This window comes from Lynx rufus, unplaced genomic scaffold (assembly GCF_022079265.1).
Source record: "Lynx rufus isolate CCGP_SWC_20201006 ecotype Redwood Valley unplaced genomic scaffold, mLynRuf1.p SCAF_3, whole genome shotgun sequence".
NCBI lineage: Eukaryota > Metazoa > Chordata > Mammalia > Carnivora > Felidae > Lynx > Lynx rufus.
This window is the reverse complement of record NW_025814845.1, coordinates 28,247,531-28,266,529: the sequence shown is the minus strand read 5'-3', so window position 1 is coordinate 28,266,529 and position 18,999 is coordinate 28,247,531. Positions and strand designations below refer to the sequence as shown.

The 18,999-nt window shown below is 44.8% G+C and overlaps 1 protein-coding gene across 2 annotated transcripts in view; it reads left to right on the top strand.

Moving 5' to 3' along the window:
* The window catches only part of RELL1 (RELT like 1), a 69,655-nt gene that overhangs the window by 47,790 nt on the left and 2,866 nt on the right, over window positions 1-18,999 (top strand). For both annotated transcript variants that reach the window (XM_047092424.1, XM_047092425.1), the window contains exon 6: window positions 2,824-2,962. In XM_047092424.1, the coding sequence (XP_046948380.1) occupies window positions 2,824-2,959 (136 nt within the window). In that variant the 3' untranslated portion in view covers window positions 2,960-2,962. The remainder of the gene's footprint in view (window positions 1-2,823; window positions 2,963-18,999) is intronic.

Here is an 18,999-nt window from a genome sequence, read left to right as displayed (position 1 = left end):
GACTATTATTTAAAATGTATTTTAGGGGGGCACCTGGGTGGCTCAGTCGGTTAAGTGTCTGACTTCGGCTCAGGTCACGATCTTGAGCCCATGAGTTTGAGCTCCATGAGTTTGAGCTCCACATTGGGCTCTGGACTGACAGCTCAGAGTCTGGAGCCTGCTTTGGATTCTGTGTCTCCCTCTCGCTCTGCCCCTCCCCCACTCACACTCTGTCTCTCAAAAATGAATAAATGTTAAAAAAATTTTTTTTTTAAAAATATTTCATATTTTGGGGCACCTGGGTGGCTCAGTTGGTTAAGCACCTCACTTTGGCCCAGGTTGTGATCTCGAAGTTTGTGGGTTCAAACCCCATGTTGGGCTCTGTGCTGACAGCTCAGAGCCTGGAACCTGCTTCTGAGTCTGTGTCTCCCTCTCGCTCTGCCCCTCCCCCACTCATGCTCTGTCTCTCTCTCTCTCCCTCTCTCAAAAATAAACATTTAAAATATATTTTATTTCGGGGCGCCTGGGTGGCGCAGTCGGTTAAGCGTCCGACTTCAGCCAGGTCACGATCTCGCGGTCCGTGAGTTCGAGCCCCGCGTCGGGCTCTGGGCTGATGGCTCAGAGCCTGGAGCCTGTTTCCGATTCTGTGTCTCCCTCTCTCTCTGCCCCTCCCCCGTTCATGCTCTGTCTCTCTCTGTCCCAAAAATAAATAAAAAACGTTGAAGAAAAAAAAAATTTTAAAAAAAATAAAATATATTTTATTTTTTATTTTATTTATTTATTTATTTATTTTTTTAAATTTTTTTTTTTTTTCAACGTTTATTTATTTTTGGGACAGAGAGAGACAGAGCATGAACGGGGGAGGGGCAGAGAGAGAGGGAGACACAGAATCGGAAACAGGCTCCAGGCTCTGAGCCATCTGCCCAGAGCCCGACGCGGGGCTCGAACTCGCGGACCGCGAGATCGTGACCTGGCTGAAGTCGGACGCTTAGCCGACTGCGCCACCCAGGCGCCCCTATATTTTATTTTTTAATTAAAATTTTTTTTTCATGTTCATTTTTGAGAACGAGAGAGAGAGAAAGAGAGAAAGAGCACAAGTAGAGAAAGGCAGAGAGAGGAAAGAGAGAGAATCCCAAGCAGGCTCCATGTCAGTGCAGAGCCCAATACAGGGCTCGGTCTCATGAACTGTGAGGTCATAACCTGAGCAGAAATCAAGAGTCTGACGCTTAACTGACTGAGCCATCCAGGCACCCCTAAGATGTATTTTAATGAAAACATTTTCTCATTATCTTTAAACAAAAATGATTTAATTAAAAAGTTTTTTTTAATGTTTATTTATTTTTGAGAGAAAGAGAGAGAGAGACAGAGTACAAGCAGGGGAAGGGCAGAGAGAGAGGGAGACACAGAATCCGAAGCAGGCTCCAGGCTCTGAGCTGTCAGCACAGAGCCCGACGCGGGGCTTGAACCCACGGACGGTGAGGTCATGACTGAGCCACCCAGGCGCCCCTGATGTTCATTTTTTAACACGAATCTGTTCTGGCATCAGGACGTATGTGCTTCCTGATGTACGGGATTGAGATGCCACCACGCTACTGACTCCCCAGCACTCTCGAGCCGAGCCGCGTGCCAGATGGGTCCTCCTCTGCCGGAAGTCCTTGTGGCAGCTTCAGGGGATTGATTCTTATCAAGTGTTTAACCACTTTCAGTTTTGCATTCGCTGGAGGGATACTCTTGTGAAGTGCAGGAGTACGTGTGTTTTCTAATCTGAGCATCTTTATTCTATCTTTTTCCCATATGGACATATTCTTGTACTTGTTTTCCTGGCAACAATATGTAGTTCATGAGGGTGCTGTGGATCGCCACCGTGTTTTTCATGATCTGCAGGTGAAGGCCAAACTTGGAGGCTGTGCGGGGGCCTCTGAACTACAGAGCACAAAATCCCTGCCGTGAGCCTGGTGACTGTTCTCTTCAGAGGAGAGGGGAAGCCGAGCAGACTCTAATTCTCAGTGAAAATCTCCTCCTTATTCCCTTCACTTTTTCCTTAACCCTTAATGAAAAGCTAAATTTGCCTTAAAAAAAAAAAAAACCTGTCAAAAACGGAACACACACAGAAACTACCACCAACTGATCCTGATAAAATTCATGGTTGGGGCTCCTCTGGCCAAGTGTGTGCGGAGATAAGTCTCTCTGAGGGGTGCACTCTGAGGCGGTTCTCAAGTGAACATTTTGGTTACATCAGTCTAACTGAAAACTAGTTGTGCTTTTCTCTAGCCTTCTGTGGTTAAAACAACTGATGGTAATCTCGTGTCCTTGTTAGAAACCACAACCCTGAGGCTGTTTAAAATTTGGGTACCCAAACTTTTTAATGCATTTTTCATGCTCTGTAAAGTATCCAGCATTGTGTGTGATGTGTTGAGTGAAAATCAGCTGGAAACTTTGGCAGGGGACAGGGGCATTTGCTGGGTGGGAACGCCCCTCCTATTGACTAGGGCTTTTTTCCTTGATGTCCCAACTTTTGACTGAGATCCTTTGGGATCCTCTAGATTTAAAAAAAAAAAAAAAAAAAAAAGTAAAAGTTTATTTATTTATTTTGAGAGACAGGGTGTGCATGAGCCGGGGAGGGGCAGAGACAATCCCAAGCAGGTTCTGCCCTGTCAGCACAGAGTTCCACGTGGGACTCAAACCCACTGACCGGGAGATCATGACCTGAGCCCGTATCAAGAGTTGGATGCTTAGCAAACTGAGCCCCCCAGGTGCCCCAGGATCCTCTAGATTTTTGATTCACTCTTGATTCTTTTTTACTAAAAAAGCAACACCCATCACATCTGCTCTTTGCCTCCTCAGGTTTAGAGTGACAAAAGTGGAACACAAGTCAAACCAGAAGGAGCGGAGAAGTTTGATGTCAGTTAGTGGGACTGACGGCGTCAATGGTGAGGTGCCTGTGACCCCTGTGAGGGGAGAACGGAGTGACACAGAGTAGCAGGTGAGTTGCAGCTGGGGTGACATGGGGGGCGGGGCACGGTGGGGAGAAGGTGCTGGAGCCTCCTGGGGTGTGTGGGAGTGTGGGAATGACTTGGCAGAGAAGTGACAACCTGTAGGACTGTCGGGGATGGAATGGGATTATTTGCCTTTTCAGAGCTTCTGGTAAAGAGATCACGAGCTTGGCTGCCTCCAGGGGCCTGGCCTGCATGGTAATGGGGAGAGAGGGTTCCTCCAGAAGCAATGTGGAATGGCCGGGATTGCGGCAAACCCAGCCACAGGGCTTCTATCACCACAAGGCAGAAGGCACTTAAGTGTTGCTAGTTCTTCTGCAAAAAAAAAAAAAAAAAAAAAAAAGGCAGAAATCTAGACTTTTAAAATGTGAAATCACCACAGGTTTTTAATGTTGGCAGCTTATTAAATATCCTTTAACAACCCATGCAGGCGAAATGAAATATAATCTTGTCGTCATTTCTAGGTAAACTGATTTGAAAAAGCCTGGAGCAAACAAACCTATGTTTTTTCCTTCAATTGAGTTGGAAATCAGTTTTCTTTGATGTGCCCCAGTAGGAGTATTACTCTTCCAAGTAAATATTTTGAAGTGATTTAAAAAGCAAAAGTGGATGCTTCTTGGCTGGGCAGTCTTCATTTTGAATGATTGTGCTCGGAAAAGAAAAAAGGCTTGTGATAATTTGCTATTGGCTTAGCTTTCATCTGACTCTTTTCTTTCTGTTCTGGCTTGGGTAGCATTCACCCCTTTCACGTTTCTCATTATGTGTAAGAAGGCGAGTGCACAGACTCTGGAGTGATTATGCTCTGGAAACTCCAGTCAAACTTCCAGAGCCTGGATGTGAAGGCAGAAGAGGTCACACTGGCAAAGGGAAGGGAGGGTGGGGCGTGGGGAGGTAGGCTGGCTGGGGTCTTGAAGGTGCAGGAGAGAGGCAAGGTTGAACCTGAGCCCAGGAGTCAAGCGGGGATGTGGCTGGCGCGGCCGAGTTGGGGAGAGAAGTGCCTTGCAAGTGAAGTTTCTCTGCTAATCTGCCCAGGCTCGGAGGGGTTGAGGATGATCTGGAGGAGTAGTGCTCTTGAAATCTCTAAGACACAGGGGCTCTGAAGCTGCCAACGTTAGTTCTCACAGTCTTGCATTTGGGAACGATCTGGCCCATTTCCCTGAGTTTAGAAGCCAATAGGGCTTTCTTTAAAGAAGAGGAACAAGGGTGACGGGGGTGCTCAGTATGTTACATCTGACTCTTGATTTTGGCTCAGGTCATGATCTCACAGTTCGTGGATTTGAGCCCCGAGTTGGCCTCTGCACTAACAGGGCAGAGCCTGTTTGGGATTCCCTTTCTGCCTCTCTCTCTGCCCCTCCCCTGCTGGTGGGTGCATGTGTGCATGCGTGCGCGCGCTCTCTCTCTCTCTCTCTCAATAAACAAACAAACAAACAAACTTTAAAAATAAAGAAAGAAGAGCAGAAAAGTCTATCTCTGACTTCTCAGCCAGTTACTGGTGCCTTGGGGAGGGAACCAAGAGGGATTTAAGAAAAGGAAGAGAATGATGAAAACAGTAAAAGCAGCTGATGTCGATTCAGTATTCTAGTTGTCTGGACGTTGTATTGATTGATACAGATCTCACATGTCACCATTATAAACATCTCTAATGGGATGGACATCATTTTCCCAGTTTTATAGACGAGAGAGCCAGTGAATGGAAAGGGTAAGTTACATGTTAAGGGTCACTTAACTGGAAGGAGGAGCTGATTTGAACCTAGGCTCTGACTAGAAGACCAACTATATTCTTCTACTGTCCTAAGATGCTTTTCCTAAGAGGCACCCCTAGACCCATGAATGGAGGGCATTTCCACAGTGATTCAGAAGCTTGTGTCCTAATATGGTAGCCACTAATCACCTGTGGCTACTTAAATCTAAACTAATCAAAATGAAAAATGTAGTTTTGCGGTTGCACTCGTCCACGTCTCATGTTCAGTAGCCACAGTTGGCCAGCTAGGGCTGCCATACCGGACAGTGCAGATCCAGAACACTTCTGTCGTCACGGAAAGTTTTATTGAACAGAGTGGATGGTATTCTCGGTATTCGAGTTGGAATGTGAGTGACTTTGGTAAATAAGAGGTAAATCTGATTAAAGTCGTGAGGACTTTAATCCTGAGAAGAGAAGCATCTGGCTGTCCACGTGTAAGGTGAGGAAGGCCCAGCCCTCTCAGCAGCAGAGAAAGCTATGGGTTGTGATGACAGTTTGCCCTTGAGTCCTCAGCCTGGCCATGTGTCGACACTTGGAGCAGACCCCGTGAAAGAAGACATTGGTCTCCCTGAGGCAGGAAGTGCAGCGTGATCCCATGTCAGGCTCAGTCTTGGCCCGACTTCCTGGAGAGAGGGGCACTTGAGATTTGAGAAGGTTACAAGAATTAGGATTGCTCAGATGGTTTTCTTGGCCCAAATTCTGCCTGTATCTGACCATAAGAATTTGATCCAGTCATCTGAAGTCCTGACCACATCTGATTTACAGTTCGATATTCTCTTCAAAGTGCACAGTCATCCACCAGGATTTCGTAAGAGAACATTGGATTTGACCAGCAGACGTGGTCTCACACCCTAGCTTCACCTCGTGGAAATTCACCTCGTGGAAATTAACTCCCACGTAAACGCACTTTCCTTGAATATGACATAAGGACATTAAATTCATTGATTTAAGGCAAGTGCAACAGAGTCTGGCATGTAGTTGGCTCTTCTTCCTAGAGGGTAATCATATTGGACTAAGCCATCCAAAGTCAACAACGAGCTCATGAATGACCTTAGAAAGGGGATGTGTTTTCCAAGCCTTCTATTGTAATTAGTTTTGAAATTAAAAATAAAAAGTTTTATTATGGAAATTTTCAAACAAATGCAGAAGTGGAGAGAATTATATCATGAATGCTCATGAGCCATTGAGTAATTTGAATACCTGTTGTATATCCAGTATTTACTATGTACCTGACATGCTTTGAAAGGCACATCGCACATATGCACTGATTTAATCCTCACAACAGCAATAGGTAGGTGCTAGTTAGTGCCCGATTCTGCAAATGAAAGCACAGAGTTTAAGTGAAGTGTTCCGAGTCACCAGCAAGAAGGTGGAGTTTAGAGCCCCGCCCCCTGCCAAGGTTCTGGAGTCACAGGCCTGACCTCCCATCTGGGTCTGGGGAAAGTGGACACTGTGGTCAGAGCCTCCTGGAGTTGGGGCCTGCTGAGTGGCCAAGTCTGATGAGAATGGATTCTGAAAAAGAAGGGAAAGGAATAGTCATTGACATGTAAAAAATCTATTCATTAAAATTTTTCTTGCTAGGTATTTTAATATTTCTCACGCCCCCTGCTCCACCCCCCACCCCCAAAGGGTATGTTTTGGGTATTTAACATCACTTGATTTTCCAGCTAGAGAAATCCTGACATTTTTCCATTTGGGCCCCAAATCTCTGGTTCAGGACTGAATCGGAAGGTTTGCGAGAATATAGCTAATAAAGTAAGACAGGAGTGTTATGCACCTTTCATACAGCCTAGTATACAGTTTTGAATGTTTTGTTTTTTCCTGAAAAATGCTTTTGTTTAAATTTGGATTTTTAGTGAAGAAATTGATTTAAATATTCACATGTGAAATCATATCTACTCCTTGGCTTGGTTCCTTTTTTTAAAATTAGGGATTGATACTAGAAACTAGACTTATATTTCTCTCTCTCTCTCTCTCCTTCTCTTTTTAAAAAACAAAATCTGTTGTTGGCATTTCTTCTTCCCCTTATTTTTTTCCCCGTTTCACTGGCCTGAGGTCTTTTTTGTAGTGAGATCTAACTTGCTCTCTGCCTGATTTATTTTGGCAATGCGGTTAAAATGGTCTCTTTTTTTTCCACAGAAAATGTGTTTTGATTTCTTAGAAGAATAAGCTTTTGTTCTTTGAAGTTAAATAAATCAAATTGCTTTCAGCCTCCAAATGCCACCGCCTTGTCTTCATTATCACTGTTCTTTTGCTTTTTAAAAATGAAGCTGTCGTAAGCATTTGATATCACACATTTCTGACGTTTGTGTTCGTTTTTGCATCTTACGGTAGGATCTTATTGAAACATTGATTTGGAAAGTGTACGTAACACTTTTTTATCAAAACAAAAATTCATAATATTACACATGGCTTTTTATTTGTTAAGCTATTTTATTATTGGAGTGGTTCTGTTGATTATTTCAGGAATTTATTTTAGTGATTAAATGCTGAGTTTTATTTTATTATTTAAAAAAATGTTTTATTATTACTTATTTTTGAGAGAGAGAGTCCCAGCATTAGCAGGGGAGGGACAGAGAGAGAGGGGACACAGAATCAGAAGCAGGCTCCGGGCTCCCACCTGTCAGCACAGAGCTCGACACGGGGCTCAAACTCACAGACTGCGAGATCATGACCTGAGCCAAAGTTGGATGCTCAACCGACTGAACCACCCAGGCGCCCCAAAAGCTGAGTTTTAAACTGTTTTTAGACTTAATTTGAACGGTGCTGCTTCTGACTGCTTAACCCCTACGAGCTTCAGGTTCCTCATCTTTATAACGGGGTTGTTGTTGGACTTCAGTGAGGTAACATATTGTTCCTCAGTCTGTCCTTGGCACAGAGTTAGTATTTACTAAATATTCACTGTCACCAATAATTTTCATCCCATTCTCGGTTGGTCTTATTTATTGGCCCATTTCTCAAGCATCAACTTGAGGCTCTGTGAATCCTTTTACCTCTAAAGAATATTAGAGCGTTGGACTTTCATGACATTTTAATCTAAAGAATATTAGAGCATTGGACTCTCACGACATTTTAACAGTTAATGTTTGGCAAGTCTCTCCGGAATTTGGGCCATTTTCTTGTCTGTGTTAAGAGGATTTAGAAATAACTGTCCCCTCCTATTGGAGGTGGAATCAGAATTAGGAACAAGGCAGTTGGAAGGTTTTCCCGGCTTTAGTTCTTCGTATCCTACAGATCAGAGGGCGGGTTAAATTAAGAGGTAGTGTGGACCGAGTTTTCTGTGCAAAACTGCTGTGCTGGGGCTCTGTTCTGGGATAAAAGTCTTCTTTCTGACAAGGCTCTTTCATGGACCGTGCTCCTTGCCTCCTGAGCATCAGGGCCAATCACAAGGTCAGCTTGCCTGACCTTTGGTGCCTTCCTTTCCTCCTTCCTTTTGAACTCTATGACTGGGGTGTAGTGAAGGGTCCCCCGGGGGCCTCCCTGATGAGGTCAGGCTGCATTATTTGTAGTCCTTTGCATTGCTGTTCTTTTGTTAACTCTCCAGGCAAGGAGAGGATGATGAGAGACTTAAGGCACTGGCTGTTAGCTAATATTTTTCTCCAGAGCTTGTAATTTTTTCAGGGCAAAATATACATTTTTTTAGAAAGCAGAAAAAGTTATCTCAGGTTTTTTTATGTTTATTCTTGAGAGAGAGAGAGAGAGAGAGAGAGAGATTGAGCAGGGGAGGAGCAGAGAGAGAGGGAGACACAGAATCTAAAGCAGGCTCCAGGCTCTGAGCTGTCAGCCAGGACCAGACACGGGGCTTGAACCCACAACCCGTGAGATCATGACCTGAGCCGAAGTCGGATGCTTAACTGACTGAGCCACCGAGGTGTCCCAGAGGTATCTTAGGTTTGATGAAAGTCCTTCATTTGACTCGCTGGCCTTAAAGAGGCCATGCCTAAAAATATATGAGAAGAAACTGTACTTAAGTAGGCATAGATAGGAACACCTGCCTCGATTGTTAGCTGCTGAGCACGTTTCTAAAGGGCAAAAGCAGTACTTGGGTGGGTGCCTGTGTCCCTGTGCAGAAGAGCCTGAAAGTCCCTGCTGAGCCCACCTGAAACGTGGAAGTGGAGGGAAGCTAACACCTGCCCGGGACCTTTCAGTGGGAAGAACAGGCAGGTGGAACTGGCCAGATGAGGAGAAAAGCTGAGTGAGGGACAGAGATTTAGATGCAACCTTATGGGTGATAATCTCTCCACACTACAGATGAAGAACCAGGCTCAGAGCGATTACTTTTGCCCAGCTCCCAGGTTCAGGCAGTGACAGGGCTTGGAGGGGTAGAAATCCACATTTGATGCTAACATGTTCAGTGGCTTTGGAGTTTGAAGGAGCTTTGCTTTCTCTGAGGAAAAAAAAAAAGTCCTCCTTCAGTCTCTCAGTGCTGTGCATCAAAGTAGCGATCATGTCACATTATCTGCCTTCACCAGGCATGGCCTCCTTTTGTCTCCTATGGGGACCCTCTGATGGCATTTGGCTGTTAGAGCTGTGCCTGCATCAGGTTCAGGTCCGTGAGCAATTCTGTTTTCTTACAGGTACGCTAAGATCATAGACTTTGAGTTCTCAGAGGAGCTGTGATTGCCAATTCAGGTCAATTCAGGTACAGTTAGATTTTTTAACAGTATTTATTGAGCCCCTACTATGTGTGAGGCTCTGTGCCAGGCCTTAGGGACATAGAAATGTGGAAGATGGACAGACAAAGGCCATGTTTTCTCGGAGCTTCGGTTCTAGTTTTTATGTAGGACTTTTCTCCCCATGCCTCCTCGTCCCCTCCTGTCAGGAGGGAGCTCCTAAGAGGTTATGTATATTGTTCAAGGTCATGCCAGTGATGGATTCCAGAGCCTGGACTTCCTGGCAATTCATTTCCCTCATTGTCTCTGGTGAATTGGTTTTTACAAGAGTTTGAACTTGAATTATTATTATTATTTTTAGAGATTTTGTTTATTAATGTTTTATTTATTTTTAAGAGAGAGAGAGAGAGAGAGAGACCGAGCATGAGCAGGGGAGGGGCAGAGGAGACACACACACACACACAGAATATGAAGCAGGCTCCAGGCTCTGAGCTGTCAGCACGGAGCCCGACACGGGGCTTGAACTCCCGAACCGCGAGATCATGACCTGAGCCTAAGTTGGATGCTTAACCTACTGAGCCACCCAGTAGCCCCGAACTTGAATTATTTTTTAAGAATTGAGAAATAAGACATGCACACAATAAAATATTCAAGCAGCATAAAAGGCTACAGGGTGAAAAATAAGTCTTTGAAAACCGTGAATTCTTCACCCAATTTGCAGCCCTTCCTCCTCACTGCAGTGAAGTCTTCCCGGCAGGGAGCCATGATTACTGGTGTCCTCTGTCCTTTCAGGAGTATTCTATGCGTATACGTGTGTATGCAACACACGCGTGTGTACAGCTCCCTCTTTTGCCCCTTCCTCCAAGGAGGAAGATGAACGTAGATATTTGTCTGCACCTTGCCTGCTGTTGAGGTTGATGGCTAATCGGTCCCGAGGACTGTTGGCTTTTTACTCTCCCCCATTGGTTGAGCCCTGCCGAGTGCAAGTGCTGGGCACACTGTTTACAAGTGATGTGCCCTGTTTGTTCCTGGGAGTTGCTCCAAGACACGTATGGAGACAATGTGAGGGTTTTGGTGGACCTGCGAGCATACTTCGCTGGTCAGCGATGACGTTCTTTCAGAGCTCTCCTTCCCCAGCTGTGTGGACAGAAGAGACTGAAGCGTATTCTTGAGTATTCTCAGGATTCAGACAATGTGGCGGCCCAGAGGTTTTTCGTGGTGGCTGACTTCCAGTTGCCACTGAAGCAAGCTGTCTGTCTGTGTGTCCCCTGCGTGCTTCTCCCTCCGCAGTGTCTGTTCCAGGGCCCCTCCCATTTTTTGGCCGGAAGTTGACCCGCTGACCCCTCGAGAGAACTCAGCTCCTCTTCCTCGGTAGCCTGTCAGTCCTTTGACAGGACTTAAGAAAGAGGGGGCTGTGACCCCTGTCCTTTTCAACACAGAAACTCAGCCTTGGCGGCTCCTGGAGACCTGTGGGGGCTTGACAGAGGCAGAAAATGAAAGGCTTTTGGAGACATTTTTGCCTAGAACTAGAAAGAAAAGGGAATTAATGGTTGTAACTGGGAGTTTTAGTTTTCTTAATTTGTAACTTGAGGCTTTGAATCTACTAACATTAAATAGCTCAAGTAAGTAATAGTGCCTGTTTGCTGGAGGTAGCAGGACATAGGATGCTGAAGGAACCCCACAGCGTAGGTTCTGGAATCAGGCTCCTCGTGCTCAAGTTCTGGTCTGTCACTCGTCAGCTGTGTAACCCTGGACAACTTCCGCCTCTGATGCCTCAGCTTCTCCACCTGTAAAGTGGGGATAATAGTAATAATATCACCTACCTCATAGGGATGTCATTCCCTCGCACTTAGTAAGTGCTAAACCGGCAAATGCTAGATATTATTACTGTATCAGGCAAGCCTTATTTAAACACTTAGCAAACTGACGTGTAAAAAACTACTGTTTGTGAGGTTTAAAATTTTTCCTGAGGTGCCGAGAGGCCAGGTTAGACATAGGTGTTGTAGTGTTTCACTTGATTCTCATGAAGCGGCTTACCGAGAGCCAGTGGGCTGAACCTCTGGCTCACAAGCCAGGAGAGGCAATGTCTAACTAGTTTGGCTTTCCTTTTTAGAAAGCTACCTGTAGCCAGTATACCTGTTGAATCACAGATGTATTGAGACTAAGAGGGAACTGCTGAATTGCATTTAAATAATAATTCCCTAGTGAACCCTTGTTTTTCCAGATACAGAATAACTTTTTTTTTAAGTTTATTTCTTTATCTTGAAAGAGAGAGAAAGAGAGAGAGAGAAGAATACGAATGAGGGAGGAACATAGAAAGAGGGAGAGAAAGAATCCCAAGCAGGCTCCACACTGTCTGCACCGAACCCAATGTGGGACTCGATCGCACGAACCATGCGATCATGACCTGAGTTGACTTATCAAGAGTTGGATGCCTAACCAACTGAGCCACTCAGATGCCCCCGTTAGATGCAGAATAACTTTTGATGTCAGGTACATTTTATTTGGAATAAAGTGCTCTGAATCTCACCATCCCAAAGGGCTGGTAAGTCACAAGTGTTCGGTTATTGTCACTTGGGAAACCCATTGTTGCCAAATATATGAACACATTTAAATTGCTGCGAATATAAGAACTTAGTAAAGAGCAGCCTTCAGACTTTTCAGTAAGATCCAAATCTAATGTCAGAAGTTTCAAAGCTATAAGGAGTGAAAAATTTGTTACTGGTTCTATTCATTCAATAAAGAAGATAATATAATTTGTAGGAATATGTATTTCTTCTCTATGCTACTTAAAAAAGCTATTTAAATTTTGAATGGAAAATACCTATAAGCATTTTTATTTCTCCTGAATTGACCCCCATACATTAAAAAGTTGCTCACAGTTGATAACAAAAAGCTAGGAGCACCTGGGTGGCTCAGTCCGTTAAGCATCCCACTTCAGCTCAGGTCATGATCTCGCTGTTCCTGAGTTTGAACCCTGCGTTGGTCTCTGTGCTGACAGCTCAGAGCCTGGAGCTGCTTCAGATTCTGCGTATCCCTCTCTCTCTGCCCCTTCCCTGGTCGTGTTCTGTCTCTCTCTCTCTCAAAAATAAGTAAACATTAAAAAAATTTTATAATAAGAAATATATAGTTGATCCTCATTTCTTGTACAGAGCTAATAAAACTCTTGAAATTTCTTACGGGATGAGAACTATAAAATGTCTTTTGTTTTATGTTAATGAAGTGACTTTGAAAAGCCCCCAGGTAACCAAAGGATGGGGAGGGCTTTGCTCGGGAGCCAACTATCTGATTAGAGGGGTGGAACTCTTAGTACTCCCACTGCACCCCCCACCTCCAGAGAAGGGACAGGGGCTGGAGGGCAACCAATGGTTAGTGATTTAATGCACCATCCTTCTGTAATGAAGCCTCCCTAAAAACTCAAAAAGGGAGGGTTCGGAGAGCTTCCAGGTTTGTGAACCAGAACACTTCCACATGCCATTGTGCCGGGCCCCGTGCGTGTCCAAGATCCTAACTCTACAGAAACTCCTTTGTTCGGGGCCTTGGCCTATGTATCTCTTCATCTGGCTGTTGATTTATGTCCTTTAATATCCTTTGTAATAAACTGGTAATCTAGTGAATAAACTCACTTTCTAAGCCCTGTGAGCCAATCTAGAAAATTAGTTGAATCCACGGAGGGGTTTGTGGGAATCTCTGACTATAGCCAGTTGGTCAGAAGTACAGGTACCAATCTGGATTTGAAATTAGTATCTGAAGCAGAGGGCAGTCCGCTTGTGGGATTGAAGCCTTAACCTGTGGGATCTGATGCTATCATCAGGTAGGTAGAGGTAGGATTGAGTTGAATTGTAGGACACCCATCCGTTGTCTTGAACATTACTTTGTGGTGTGGGAGAAACCCTGCCTACACACACACACACACACACACACACACACACACACACACGCACACTGGAGTTGGTTGCAGAACCCTTGCAATGCATGAAAGACACAATGGTCAATGGGAAATGCCCAAACTTCCTAATACTCAAATAAATACAAACTAAAATAATGAGATTGCTTTTTGCTTTTCTGTTGGCGAAGATGAATGTTAACACTAGAAATGATGATATAACTTATATTCAAAATGGAACTCTTCCGAGAGTGAAAGGGACACTGTAAATAATTACTCACATGCATTCAAAGAATAAACATAAGTAAACCGAGACCTCCAGGCCAGCTGGTTCACGTGGTTTCCCTGGTTAGCACTTGATGTTGAAGAGGGTGGAGGGGGATGGGCACTGTCGCATCCCTGAGCGGAGCTGCTTCCTTGGTACAGTAGAGCATTTACTCTCTATCATTAGCTGAAAAAGCAAGTTATAAAATACCCCAGTTTTGTTTAAGAAATGATACACAACGTCTCTTGTTTTGTCTTGGGTTGAAGCTGATCACTTAACACTTCCCTGTATAAGCACCAAGCTCTTTGAGATTTTAGGCCGTGTATTACCTTCTGTCATGCCTGCAGGTGGCCATATGTACACAGCTGGCGCTCAGTGGTTTCTTAACAGGTGTGATGCTAGCACACTCATCTGATCATTAAAATAGACGTCCGCAAATGAGCTGAACTCTAGTTCCAAACTATTATGAAAGAAGTTAAAAAATGATCCTGGGGCATCTGGGTAGCTCAGTTGGTTAAGTGTCCGACTCTTGGGTTTGGCTCAGGTCACGATCTCACTGTCCGTGGGTTCGAGCCCTGTGTCAGGTTCCACGCTGACAGCGCAGAGCCTGCTTGGGATTCTCTCTGTCTCCCTCTCTCTCTGCTCCTCCCCTGCTTGCTCACTCTCTCAAAATAAATAAACTTTAAAAAAATGATTCTGTAATCCCACAATTTTGTAGTTGAGACTGCGTCAGATTTTTTTAGTTAATAGTTCAGTGTAAGATTTGTGAGCTATAAAATGTTGTAATTCAGATTGAGTTGCTGAGATTGTTATTAATAGTTGAGTCTTGAAATGCTTCGTATCTGTTTCCTCCTCCATTTCTTTGATACAGTTTTTGTCCTCAGCTGACTTTGTAGGGTTGTGTTTGCAGGCTTTGCCCTTTGGAAGTGAACTTAATTCTTGTGGTTTTTATCAGTTGACAAACAGTACTGGGTTTTATCTCATGGCTTAAACCTTTCTATGTGCATTAAGGCACCTGGTAAGAAAGGGGAGTCCTGGGCTCCAGTCCCCTCAATCCTGACTTCGTAGGTCATGGGTGCAGTCCAAAGAACTGGCAGTTTTTTTAAGTAGCATTTGAGTTGCTTCTAAAGAAGGTGCTGCGTATCATCCTGAGGAACGGCTGACTTAAAGAGACTTCACTGATTAGCTAGTGTACCATGGATCTATCCATTAGTCTGCATTAGCTTTTTATTAAATGTGGAGACTTTATTAAAATAGGAAGGCACTGGGGCACCTGGGTGGCTCAGTGTGTTAAGCGTTCGACCCTTGGTTTCGGCTCAGGTCATGATCTCAAGGTCTATGAGTTCGAGCCCCGCATTGGGCTCTGCACTGAAAGTGTGGAGCCTGCTTGGGATTGTCTCTCTCTCCTTGTCTCTCTGCCCTCCCCCTGCTTGCACTAGCTCTCTCTCTCTGTCTCTCTCTCAAAAGTAAACGAACGTTTAAAAAATAGGAAGGCATTAATATTAATTTATAAAATGTAACACAATTTAGACCAGAGCAAGATTTAAAGGACTGCAAACACCAAGTACCTTCTGGTATCATCCCATTTACCCGCAGTGGCTAAGGTGCCCCTTGATGCAGGCAGTACTGCCTTCACATTTTCAGCAAAATGACCTGTGGGCATATAACCACAGAGTGTTCAGGAGAGCCTAGTAGAAGGTAATCCTTTAATTACGAAGTTAGAGAGGCGCCTGGGTGGCTCAGTCAGTTAGGCATCCGACTTCAGCTCAGGTCATGATCTCGTGGTCCCTGAGTTCGAGCCCCGCGTCGGGCTCTGGGCTGATGGCTCAGAGCCTGGAGCCTGCTTCCAATTCTGTGTCTCCCTCTCTCTCTGCCCCTCCCCCGTTCATGCTCTGTCTCTCTCTGTCTCAAAAATAAATAAACGTTAAAAAAAAAAAATTTAATTAGGAAGTTAGAGTCTCGAAGGGTCACAGATTTACTGGTGAAAGATCACGTATGTGTTGCTGTAGGACTTTGAGTATGAATATTACTGTTCTAATCTTAGCTCTGTTTCTATAAACAACTTGCCCTCTCCATTTCATTGAAATGTGTTCTAGGAAAGTCTTAATCCAGCTCTGCGATGCCGGAGACTTGTATCTATTCATGTCGTGCCATGTTCCACGTGCACTTTTGATGTTCTCAGGGTCTGAGCCTCTGCGGGTTCCTGTGTAGCTACGATGAACTAGAAGAGCCGCACTCTCCCTAGAGAGTGGCCGGGCCAGGTTTCCAGTTTCTGCGTTTCCCGTCTGTTGCCCCCCACACAGGTGGGGAACAGGAAGTGAAGGAACCGGAAGATCTCAGTGACGCTGTGGCTGTTCCCGTGGGGACTGGTGTGCCAGTGCAGCGTGGGGGTGAGTGGGTGGGCTTCCAGGTCTGGCTGCACGGCATACAACTGCTACCTCACCATTCTTAATTGTGTGGCTGTGGGCAAGTTATTGAACTTGGAAGCCTCCGTTTCTTCCTGTGAAAATGGGGATCGTCCTTGACTCATGGAGTCATTGGAAAGATTGAGTTAACGATTCTAGAATACCAAGCGTGGCAGTGCCTGGCACATGGAAAACACTCTGTAAATGTCAGCTACTGTTATTATTAATCAGATTGTGTTTTCCTTCCTTAACTCCCTGTCCTTGGAGGTCTTAGTGTTCAGTGTCCATGTTTTTTAAAACATGTTTCTATTTTTTAAAGGGACCAGCTATTGTTTTTCTGGAGAGTCCTTTTTTAACAAGGTACATGTACGTCCTAATCGAAGATGTGCTGTATTGTGGCTTCCGTGGAACCATAATATAATAATGGAATTAGGGCTTTATCTTTATAATTAGAATGACCTCTTCCTTCTTTCCAGATAAACCTTTTCTGATCTCTCTCCATCAGGCTTGTTTTATGAGGGGAAATGGTCACGCTTGGGATTTCCCAATCGTCTTTTCATTGTAAGGAAGTTTTGCTGAACTTCTTTCAGCTTGAGTACTCGTATGTGAGACAGTAATCACCAAATCATCCCCAGAGAGAGGAAAGTCTGGCTTGTTACTGTGGTAGGGTCCCCTGGTGATGGGAACGGAGAATAATGGGTGGGCGGAGGGTTTTCTCACAGTCCACCGACTGCTGCTGGCCCACTCATGGTGTCTGACCGCTGTGAGACCTCAAGGAAGGCACCTTTTTTTTTTTTTTTTAATTTTTTTTTTCAACGTTTTTATTTATTTTGGGACAGAGAGAGACAGAGCATGAACGGGGGAGGGGCAGAGAGAGAGGGAGACACAGAATCGGAAACAGGCTCCAGGCTCCGAGCCATCCGCCCAGAGCCTGACGCGGGGCTTGAACTCACGGACCGCGAGATTGTGACCTGGCTGAAGTCGGACGCTTAACCGACTGCGCCACCCAGGCGCCCCAAGGAAGGCACCTTTTAATGTTAATGTGCTGTGTTGGAGAAATAGCATTTAAAAGTATGTGTTTGTTTCTCCACACGAATGTATTCACGACTGGAGGATGCAGTGAGAAGAAATTTAGCAATGTGGAAATGCGCCTGTGACACAGCCCCACGCGTGAGTTCACAGCTGGAAATGTACAAGCCCTAGAGGGGGTGGCGTCTTCTTTGCCCGAGATGGTCATTCTGATAGAAAAGGTCTTTACCTGGAAATGGAGAGCCTCTGTACTGGTGGAGTGCCGTCTTTTGATAAACACGTGTTTTTGAAGAGGGAGAGGCCAGAAGCACGTATCAGTGCCGGGTAGCTTTAATAGAGTTTTTAGAAAGGTTAACTTTCCTTTTCCGGTTTAGTGTCGGCTACTAGTAGTGAGGACGTTAAGCAGCAAATTGTATCTTTCGCTTCCTCTCTCAGACTGCATCTGGTACAATTTTAACCAGCCACAAAATGCAGCCGTTGAAGCCAGCATGATAGTTTAGGGTAGTTGGATGACGGTAACGATCATACTAGCTAGTCTTGGGGAGCGTACTGACTGCTGGCCCTGTGTTAAGCATCGTGTGCTTTTGCAAAACCACCAACAACCCTTTGAGGAAATGCTCCAGAGCGGCCCAGGTTCCCCAGGTAGTCACAGGGGGCTGGATTAGAGTCTAGGGGTCTGGATTCAAATCCAGGCCTCCGGCTCCAGATCCTGCCTTAGCCCAGCCCTCAGTCGTGCCCACTGTTTGTTCACAGTCGGTGACATCGTACAAAGAATTCTAAGTTGGAAGTTTTCCTGTATTGGATCGAAAACGCTTACTGTGATGAAACGTTGCATTCCAGGCCCTTGCATTCCTTGCCCTTGACCTCCTTGTTTCCCTTGATGCAAAAAAATTTAGGTCTAAGGGAGCAGAAGATAAAAGGAGGAGACATAAAAATAGTTGACTCCCTATATTGTAGACAATGGCCTAGTTTGTAGTTTAGTTTCGAAATTTCGCTCCTACTTTTTACTGTTTTGTCTTTTAGGACCATTTTTCTATTTCTCTATCTTTGCCTTTTCTACCTTTTCCCTTGCTAACATCTTTCATATTCATCAACTCTCAAATGCAAGTATTCCCACGCTTGCCTTTGTTCAGTGCTACGGTACAGATCCATGGTTTGGCCGTGCTAGGCTATAGCTATGCAGGGCAGGGAATTCTTGTTTTCATGTATAATCAAAAACTCCAGACGTGCCTGGGTGGCTCAGTCAGTTAAGCGTCTGCCTCTTGATTTTAGCTCAGGTCAGGATCTCATGGTTGGTTGTATGATTGAGCCCCGCGTCCTGCTCTGCCCTGAGTGTGGAGCCTGCTTAAGATTCTCTCTCTCTCTCTCTCTGCCCCTCCCTCCCTTCTCAAACAATAAATAACATAAAACATAAGAAAAAAAGGCAGGGGCGCCTGGGTGGCTCGGTCAGTTGAGCGCCTGACTTCGTCTCAGGTCATGATCTCGCGGTCTGTGAGTTTGAGCCCCACATGGGCTCACTGCTGTCAGTGTGTAGCCTGCTTCAGATCCTCTGTCCCCTTCTCTCTCTGTCCTACCCCGCTCATGCTCTCTCTCTCAAAAATAAATAAAACACTAAAAAAAAAAAAAACAAAACCCTCTAGGGGACAGTGTTTTACTTCCTTTTTAGCTAAGGAGAGAAGGATCCTTTACCCAAATCTTTTCATTTGGGCAATCTCTCTCTCTTTTTCTTTCTCTTCTTCTTCTTCTCTCTCTCTCTCTCTCTCTCATAATTATTATGAATACTATAAATGACAGTATTACAGAAGAGGATAATATGGATACTGTTAGATCTTGAAGAAGGAGCTATAAGTATAAAGTAACATTTAAATTAAGATGCCTCTTGAGTTTTATTCTTCCTATTTCTGCAAGTTGGTTTCATCTGGGTGGTTTTTTTTTGTTTGTTTGTTTTTTGTTTTTTGTTGTTTTGGTGTTTGCAGGCAGAAGGGAGAATCCTTCATTCCCTAACCTGGTATACGTCGGCCTATGTGATATGTGTGTTTCAACACACACAGGCAGAACTAGAATCTCAGTCATGTCCTAAGTTTTCCC